Below are 8,729 nucleotides of genomic sequence, written 5' to 3'. Positions count from 1 at the left end.
AATGAAGTGGCATTTAGCAGTGCAGGTTGTAAAAGAAAACAATAATCTCAATATCACGATGAGCTTTACATCCCACACAGTGGAAACAATACAACCATCCGAGTCCTTTGAAGATGTGTCCTTATGCTTATATTCTGATCCGTTAGCCTGCAGGTCTGCAACACATATACCATTATAAATGATTACGAACCAGCCTGATTTAAGCTTAAACACTCTTATGTTTTAGATCATCAGTTAACTAAACTAAACCCTAAACTTTGGCAAAGTCGCTGCATCTAAAACAATTTGACAGCAAATCCTCCAAATCTGTTAACTAGAGCTGCAACAATTAATCAATTAGTTGTCAACTATTAAATTAATCTCCAACTATTTTTTTAGGAAAAAAAGTCATAATTCTCTGATTTCAGCTTCTTAAATGTGAATATTTTCTGGTTTCTTTACTCCTCTATGACAGTAAACTGAATATCTTTGAGTTGTGGACAAAACAAGACATTTGAGGACGTCATCTTGGGCTTTGGGACATTATAGACCAAACAACTAATCGTTTAATCGAGAAAGTAATCGACAATGAAATGATTGTTAGTTGCAGCCTTACTGTTAACACACACAAAAATTACTTTGTGGAAGCAATGACTGATAATTGACAAGATATTTGGACAGTGTGATGAATTATTAAAGGGACTGTTTGTAACTTTTTACATGTATAAATCTACCGGGTCGGGATCCCATGCGCGCACTCGCATATGCGCGCTCGCATGTGGTCGGAGTTTCTGCTCCTCTGCCTGCCTTCACTCACACACTGCGCACATTCTCGCTGTCTCACTCCACCTCTACACGTGAACGCGCGCTCACTACACACTGCAGGAGAGTTAGTTTAGCTCTGAGAATATCTAGTGGACGTTTGTGCAGAAATGAATACTGCAGCCCCTCCAGACCAACAGAGGTTTCCAGTGTCTTGTGAAGTGACGGGGCTCCGCAGCGAGAAATGTTATCGTCTCGGACCGGGTGCAGGTGTCTCCCTCCGGCCGCGGTCGGGAGACGATAACGTTTCTCTTCCTGCTTCAACCCCGGCACCGACCCGCTCCTAGTGTTGGCTTTTCCTGCTTCAGCCTCTGGGGCTGAAGCAGGAAAAATGGCCGTTAAGCCGTTAAGTCAATGACTTAACGGCCACAGGTGTCGCTGTTAACAAGCATTTCTGAAAGTTACAAACAGTCCCTTTAATTGTAGCTCAAAGTATTGTCTTAGAGTGAAAATAGCACCTGATTCAACCACTTGTGTATCAGCATCTTCTCTCCATTATAATGACAATAAGGCTCATTAGTTCCTCACCTTCCCACTTTATTCTCACGTGTCCTTTAAGCAAAATATACTTTTTTAATCTTTGCAAAGCTGCACTTTTCCTCCGATGGAAGCAGATATTATCAACTTGGATGCATCAGTTAATGCGTCTTTAATCCATGTCTATAGTTGTGCAGCGGCACTGCTTTACGCGCTGGATCCGTTTCCTCCTGGTGTTTGGTATCTGACCCGGGCAGAACAGGGTGTAGGTGACGGTGCTGAAGGTTTTGGGTTTGCATGCTGAGCAGGACTGAAAGGCGTCTCCGTCCTGGTAGTTGTGTCTCGGGATGTAGAAGGAGTTGCACTGTCCGTAGCAGAAGCGGTTGATGATGGTGCGTGTAATGCAGCCCTCCTCCTGGATGGTTTGTTTGAGCGGCTGCGTCTTGCACCAGTCCAGCCTCAGGTACCGACCCTCCGTGACGTGCAGCGCCTCCTGGCTGGACTCCAGCACCTCGTCGGTGGAGGTCACAGGTCCAATCCCGCGGGAAATTAGTCCACTGATGGCGGGCTGGTGGTGGCATCTCTCCGAGTCGTTTGGGTTGTACTTGTTTGGGCCTTGAAAGGTGACAGCATCTGCACACCTCAGCTGGACAAGCAGCAGCAGCAGAACTGCTGCAGAGATCAACACTGATGGTGTCTTCATCACTGAAGCTGAAGGGAAAAAAACACAAAAGTCAGGCATGGATGGAGCTCCACATTCTGTCAATATACAAAGATGGCTTTGTGAATTCATAGATACACTGTAAACAATTGATGTTAATTTACAGCAGGATTTCAACAGTATTAACCTGTTATTGCTAAAAACAGTGCTTTACTGTTAATACAAAAGAAACGTTTTTTAATTGAACTATAATGCATTCTTAAAAAACAGCACTTTACTGCTGATCAACTGTCTAAAGTATCATCAGTAACCGTTTCATGCAGTATTTCTTTTTATTCTGGGACCTGATCTGCACATGTGAGGCTTGTACATTGTGTTTGCATTCTGTGCTTGTAGCCAGCTATAGACAGACATTTTTGGAAAAAGTGTCAACAAGTCTATTATAGTCTTTTTCCTAACAAGTGCCTTTAATTGTATTTAGTGTGACTATTCCTATGTCTGTAACCTGCTGAGTCTATTCATCTAGGTAAAAAATAATGTTTATTAAAATGTATGTAAAAAATAATAGTGCATTAAAACAAATCAGTAAGATAATGTAAAAGGTGGAAAAACAGCTATATAATGTATCTTTAAACAGTAAATTAACTGTAAAATACTGTGAAATTAATAAAGTTCAAACTGTATTTTTCATTAACAGTACAAAGCTGTAAATTTCAGCGACAGTAGAATAATGTTAATTTTACAGTAACATAAAGGCTGCCAGTTCTTTACTGTTATTTTACTGGGAAATTCTTAACACTGCAGAGTCACACAAAGTCTGCAGAAGAGTGCACCGCAGGAGATTATTACAATGTGATTATATAGAAATCTACAACAGGGACTGAGAGAAAAGGAGTTGTTTTACGCAGACAGTGTCCCAGTAAAAGTCAACACTCAGTACATTCCCACTACATGAGACGAAGAGCACACAGACAGTAACTTTCCACTGTTGCACAAAGAGACATCATTACATATAATGTCATTTTCCATTACACAAACAAAACCAGCAGTAACTAAATTTAGTTACCTGTTGTCTATTTGAGCTCCTCACGAGAAAACTTTATCCAGTCAGTTTACAGCATGTGTTTCTTCTTCAGGTCCTTCCTCCTCTCTAGTGGCTTTATGAATGACATGCTGAGGAGGTTTCTAAACCTTCTTGAGCTCCAGCAGAACACGCCCCCTAAAACCCCTCATCCTAACTGTCTACTATCTATCTGAAGAGAGGGAAAAAATCCAAATCCAAACTTTTGTCAATGCAGATAAATCATTTATTTAACTTTACAGAACAAAAACAAGATGAGGTGACACATGACAGATTCAGTGCTGCCTGTAGAGACTCATATTACTGCAGTGTGGTGACGAGAACAGATACTAATCAATCAGAATAGGGAGCTACAATATTTGCCATGCTGCAGTGACGTATAGTTCATCTCTTACTGTACATGACAAAGCAAAGCTGCTAAAGTTTATAATTAAGAATAAGATCTGTATTGAGTCTTTGCTTCTGAAGACACAGAGGTGATTAACTGGTTATATCAAGACATACAAAAACGCCAGAAGCTTCAGAGTGAGCAAACTGATTTCTGTACAGTCATGAATAATAATAATAACTTTCTCATTCAACTTTCCCCCGAATTAATATATCTTTATACAGCTTCTTATTATAATACAGTTGTAGATAAACTGTACACTGCCAGGCAAGATTTTTAACACATTGTATTTTAGCATTTTGGGTTAAATCTCAGGCAATGTGACGATTCTAACTTAAAACTGGTTGGTTTAATTGAAGTGAAAATCACTATAAATGTCCAAGATGTTGAATATTCGAATCAGATACTGACACTATAACGGATATTTGGCTCACAATCAAACTGCAGATTAATAACAGTTTACTTTTTGAGCTTTACGGTTCATTCTTGACCCGTCAAGCAAAATCTTGCTTAAGAAACAAGTACTTTCGATTTTATGATACGAGAGAAAGCCCTAAAATGTTGTTTCCGTGGACCAAGCTCTCAGATCGTAATACTTTAATAAAGGCAGATGCACTTTAAAGTAGAGCAGCAACGACTAATCAGCAACTATTAAATTAATCGTCAACTATTTTGATAATCGATAAATCTGTTTGAGTATTTTTTTTAAGAAAAGAAAAGTCAAAATTCTCTGATTTGAGCTTCTTAAATGTGAATATTTTCTGGTTTCTTTACTCCTCTATGACAGTAAACTGAATATCTTTGAGTTGTGGACAAAACAAGACATTTGAGGACGTCATCTTGGGCTTTGGGAAACACAATAATCAACATTTTTTACCATTTTATAGACCAAACAATTAATGAAATCGTTAGTTGCAGCCCTACTGTAAAGATTTAGTAATTCATTTTTAATGTAGCTTCTATTGGTGTATTGTATTTTTATGTGAATGTGTTTAATGTGTCCTGTCTGGATGTGATATGTTGTGTTTTGTATCCTTTTAATAGCAGTTTTTTGCACACGTGAACCAAAGACACATTTCTGCCTTTTGTACGTGAAAAGCAGACAATAAAGTATTTTCTATTTCTTTTCTATTTAAGCCTGTATGTTAAAAATAAGAGCACCAGTTGTAAGACAGATATACAGCATGTTGTGCCTAATTAGTAAAGATCGAGACAAGATCTTGGCGAATTAATGAGATTGCAATACAATACAATGAACAATTTTCAAGCTGCTTCTCTTTTCTCTGCTTTCTTATTTCAGTGAAGTCTCAAATCGATTGCTTGTGTACCAAAATGCTTAAATATGTAGTGTTAAAAACTTGTATCTGAGAGTAATACATAAATATAACGGTGATTGTTGCAGGAGTTTAGGTGGTGGTTTTGCCGGCAGCGGAGACAGTCGGTGCCTCTTCCTCCTCTTCCTCGGAGAAGTGAGGAACAGATTTTTTGGCGACCACATTTTCCAGCCTCTGGCCCATTAGATACGGGTTGACGCTCTGCAGGGAGGCAGACAAACATATCGAATATATCACTATACACACACACTTTGTAGCAGAAAACATCACTTGACATCTAAAGCGGTGAGTTTAAGAGCACATCGCTCCCTTCAGGGCTGCTGATGTGGTTTTTCAGACACAATACTACAAAGGAAGAAGACAACAAACACGATACCCTTTTTCTTCTTTTCGGTCCTCCCTTCAGTTTTTGGTACAAAAGCTCCTTGTTCTGAAAGGAAACACACACATTAAATCATGTATCCGTTGTTTTACAGCCTTTTGGTCTTAAATTACAGTCAACAAATTGCCTTAATGCCTTTTCAGGGAATAAAAACACTCTATGGGTGATTTCTTCAGACCAGACAAACCAAGTTACCAGAATGAATCCATGCAAATGACAAACAAGTTTAGTTTTGATATTTTAAATGAGAAAAGTCTATCGTCTTCTTGTTGTTTTTAACTCTTTAAAAAACGGATCTCCCATGGGCGGCCGCAGGAGATTGTTGTTTGCACAATCCTGTCTAAATCGATGTTAAATAGAAACCATATTAGCGAGAGCATTCATTCTTTTTGCAGCAGAAAACTTCTGTCTCTCAGCTCTGAACTCACCCACTTGGCCAGCGCCGGGTAGTCGTGCTCCGGGTCAAACAGGTGCTGGTGTTTTTGAAACTCTCTGCTGAACTCGGCCGTGTCCGGAGCGTTTTCCAAACAGCCGTCTGTTGCTGTGGACGAGACGAGACGCAGAAATTCAGCAGCAAATAAATGCAATGTGGTTCCCAACCTTTTTCCTTAAGAGACCCCTTTTCTATCATTGAGTGAACGGACGACCCCTTACTAAGTGATATATTATGGATATTTCATATTATATTCATTGCTTCACAATAACAGTACAGAACAACTATTAAATTGTACAATTGACCCAAATAGTGAACGCAATAACTGCAGGAAGTTTATGTAAAACGAGCAATTTGGATGCATTTTGAGAAGATTATTTCCTGTGAATATTGTTGAGTTTTCCTGTTATTTTTAGGAACTTTTAATACAATTCTGTCTGTATTATGTATTTTCTTAATCATACATTAATAAGCTTTGTTTTTGATAAATTGATAGCTCTTTGATTGTTTCAACAGCGTACTTTTCTTCAGGTCTTCACTGTGCCTGTTATCCTTTTTATATCTTAAATAATAATCCAAACTTTAAAATTTCATTTATTTTAATTTTTCTTTCTTTCTTTCTTATTTTTTTTTTTCTTCACAGAAATTATGAAATGCTGAGATATAGGTCAACTGTAAATTAAAAAAATTTAAAAATAAAGTTGTCATACACCCCTTAAAATCAAGAAGGCCTTGCGACCCCCCGTGAAGCTTTGGCGACCCCTAGTTGGGGTCGGGCCCCCTGGGTTGGGAGCCAGTTCAATAATTAACGGAAAGAATGGGCCCTGTGGCATCATTGACAGAAACATTAACAGCCCTGATGTTCATAATGATACATTAGTATGTCAATAATAAATAATGTGTGTACCTGTCTTTCCCAGTGGACAGGGGTTTGGAGGGTCCGGGTATCCGTGGTCCTCACTGAAGTCTTTGGGGACATTGTCGCCGGTCAGCTCGGCCACAATGTTGGGGATGTTGCCAAAGGGGCCGAGGTGCTGCAGCCCCTCGTGAGCACCACCTGGTGGAGGAAAATAAGCATTACAACCACCACAAAAACATCAGCAAACACATAATACAGGCTTGATGTTGTTTGATTCTCCATATAACATCCACACCTATAAGCCTAGGTTTTGTAACAGCAATAACATTGTAAGTGGTAATATTACTGAACATGGGATTGCACCTTTAGCATTTGTCTGAGACAACTTGGCACTAAGAGTACTAATATGTCTACCATTTCTTTTATGAGTGTGATATCTGCATTTTCTTATTTTGTTTTGGTTTGATTAGGACACATCCTGGGGATTTGGGAGTGGTACTGGGTTTGGATTTAATGTATTAAAGGTCCCATATTGTAAAAAGTGAAATTTTCATATCTTTTTTATTATAAAGCAGGTTTAAGTGCTTTATAAATACTGTGAAAGTATCGAAGCGCTCAATACACAAAGAAATACACACAGCCCGTATTCAGAAATTGTGCTTTTGAAACAAGCCGTCAGGATTTCTGTCCATTATATGCAATATTTAGACCATTACACGGTTTTAAACGTAAACATTCTAAATGTGTCCCAGTTTATTTCCTGTTGCAGTGTATGTAAATAACATCAGCTGACAGCACACATGGACCCAAACTGTTGCCCTAGCAACGCAATTCCATTGGAATTCTATTGAAATTAGCTAAAACGGAGCGTTTAAGACAGAGGGTGAATACAGGTATATTCAAGCAGACAGTATGAGGAAAATAAAGTTTTTTTTTTATCATTACAGCATGTAAACATATTCTAGTAGAAATACAAAATACAAGTATGAACCTGAAAATGAGCACGATATGGGACCTTTAACTTCATATTGCAATATTTTTCAGAAGTCTGAAATGCAAAAAAATATCCCACATTAGGCTAATTCACCCTAGTAGTGGTAGTGGTAGTAGTAGTAGTAGTGGTAGTGGTAGTGGTAGTAGTAATAGTAGTAGTAGTAGTAGTGGTAGTGGTAGTGGTAGTAGTAGTATCATCATTTACAATTACCCTTAAGTAACATTATGAAATCAGGACTTTTACTTGTACCAGAGTATTTCTTTTTTCACTGAGGTGTTTGTACTTTTAGTAGTAAAAGATGTGAGTATTTCTTCCACCACTGCTTCCTCCCTCCCTACTGTCCACATCTCCCTTATAATTTAATCTAAAACGTCTTTTTCTAAACACTTTATTATGATATTATTATGATGAGATGCAACCAGCCAGCCTACCTTGTATGCTCTGAGGCCCGACTATGTTGGTGGCCTGGTGAGCAGGATACTCCACTCTGGGACGAGCGATGCCCAGCTGCTCCATGACGCCGTGCAGCAGCCGCTGGATGTCGGCCTCGGACACCTGGTCGGCCGTGCGGGGGCTGCGGGCTGGAGCTCTGGAGACCTGCAGGACCAGGATGAGGCCGAGCAGCGAGAACCGCACCAAAGAGACCATCTCTGTCATCTGCCACAGGGGGAAAAACACGTCAGGCCAGAGCACAAAAGATGGACAGTAATCATGAGCAAACACAGCTGCAACTGCAAACTAATTAGATAAAAAAAAGGTAAATTGTGTATACATGGAATAAAGACTTGGTGCGCCATCACTGTGTAAACAGAGCCAAGGCCAATGTAAATAGCCTATAAATAGCCTACATGTACATAATATGTCTATTAAATAGAAGAAACACCATATTTCATAATAAAAGCTGCATTTAATTACATTTATTTGAAGATATGTTTGATTTTATTGATAGAAGACATCACAAATGACCTAAAAAGGGGATTTCAGTGTATTTTCTTACCGTGTGTGCTGATGGTGGCACCTGCGTACTGCTCGAGACCTCTGTCACGCTTGCCAGAAGAAAAAAAAATCTCATATTTCTGGTTTCCAGAATAAAAGCTTGCATCACAAACATGATTAAAAAAAAGGATTTCAAAATATGTTTCTCGCCAAGATTCATTCTGATTAAAGTTTATTTAACATAAATGTAGATTTTAATGATTTCTTGTTCTAAAATAGGTGGTCTAAACGTTTTGCTTTCCATGGTTAATTTTCTCCTACTTTATTTTGAAGGAAAAACCCTTTATTTCCGCTATCATCATTATGCAACCTCGCAGGAGGAT

At 38.9% G+C, this 8,729-nt stretch overlaps 3 protein-coding genes across 3 annotated transcripts in view; 1 reads left to right on the top strand and 2 right to left on the bottom strand.

The window, feature by feature from the left end:
• The window catches only part of clu (clusterin), a 169,555-nt gene that overhangs the window by 74,294 nt on the left and 86,532 nt on the right, over window positions 1–8,729 (top strand). The gene's annotated exons all lie outside the window — the stretch shown is intronic.
• Window positions 1,140–3,086, bottom strand: grem1a (gremlin 1a, DAN family BMP antagonist). Its single transcript, XM_074615996.1, has 2 exons — window positions 3,006–3,086; window positions 1,140–1,989 (listed from the first exon to the last, which is right to left on the bottom strand). Exon 2 carries the CDS (start codon window positions 1,979–1,981, stop codon window positions 1,451–1,453), a length of 531 nt encoding a protein of 176 aa, XP_074472097.1. The 5' UTR covers window positions 1,982–1,989; window positions 3,006–3,086; the 3' UTR covers window positions 1,140–1,450.
• scg5 (secretogranin V) lies at window positions 3,224–8,566 on the bottom strand. The gene is made up of 6 exons (XM_074615945.1): window positions 8,408–8,566; window positions 7,842–8,067; window positions 6,465–6,614; window positions 5,553–5,665; window positions 5,119–5,172; window positions 3,224–4,943 (listed from the first exon to the last, which is right to left on the bottom strand). The coding sequence occupies exons 1-6, from the start codon at window positions 8,564–8,566 to the stop codon at window positions 4,815–4,817; spliced, it is 831 nt and encodes a 276-aa protein (XP_074472046.1). The 3' UTR covers window positions 3,224–4,814.

This window comes from Sebastes fasciatus, chromosome 18, assembly GCF_043250625.1.
Source record: "Sebastes fasciatus isolate fSebFas1 chromosome 18, fSebFas1.pri, whole genome shotgun sequence".
Lineage (NCBI taxonomy): Eukaryota > Metazoa > Chordata > Actinopteri > Perciformes > Sebastidae > Sebastes > Sebastes fasciatus.
Note: the sequence above shows the minus strand (reverse complement) of the source record. Positions and strands in the feature narration are given on the sequence as shown.

Coding starts and splice junctions, on each gene's coding strand:
- grem1a (XM_074615996.1), bottom strand. CDS start 1,981: ATGAAGACACCATCAGTGTTGATCTCTGCAGCAGTTCTGCTGCTGCTG.
- scg5 (XM_074615945.1), bottom strand. CDS start 8,566: ATGAATCTTGGCGAGAAACATATTTTGAAATCCTTTTTTTTAATCATG. Junction 6,615..7,841: donor CGGGCCTCAGAGCATACAAG/GTAGGCTGGCTG, acceptor TTCCTCCACCAG/GTGGTGCTCACGAGGGGCTG. Junction 4,944..5,118: donor GACCGAAAAGAAGAAAAAGG/GTATCGTGTTTG, acceptor GCCTCCCTGCAG/AGCGTCAACCCGTATCTAAT.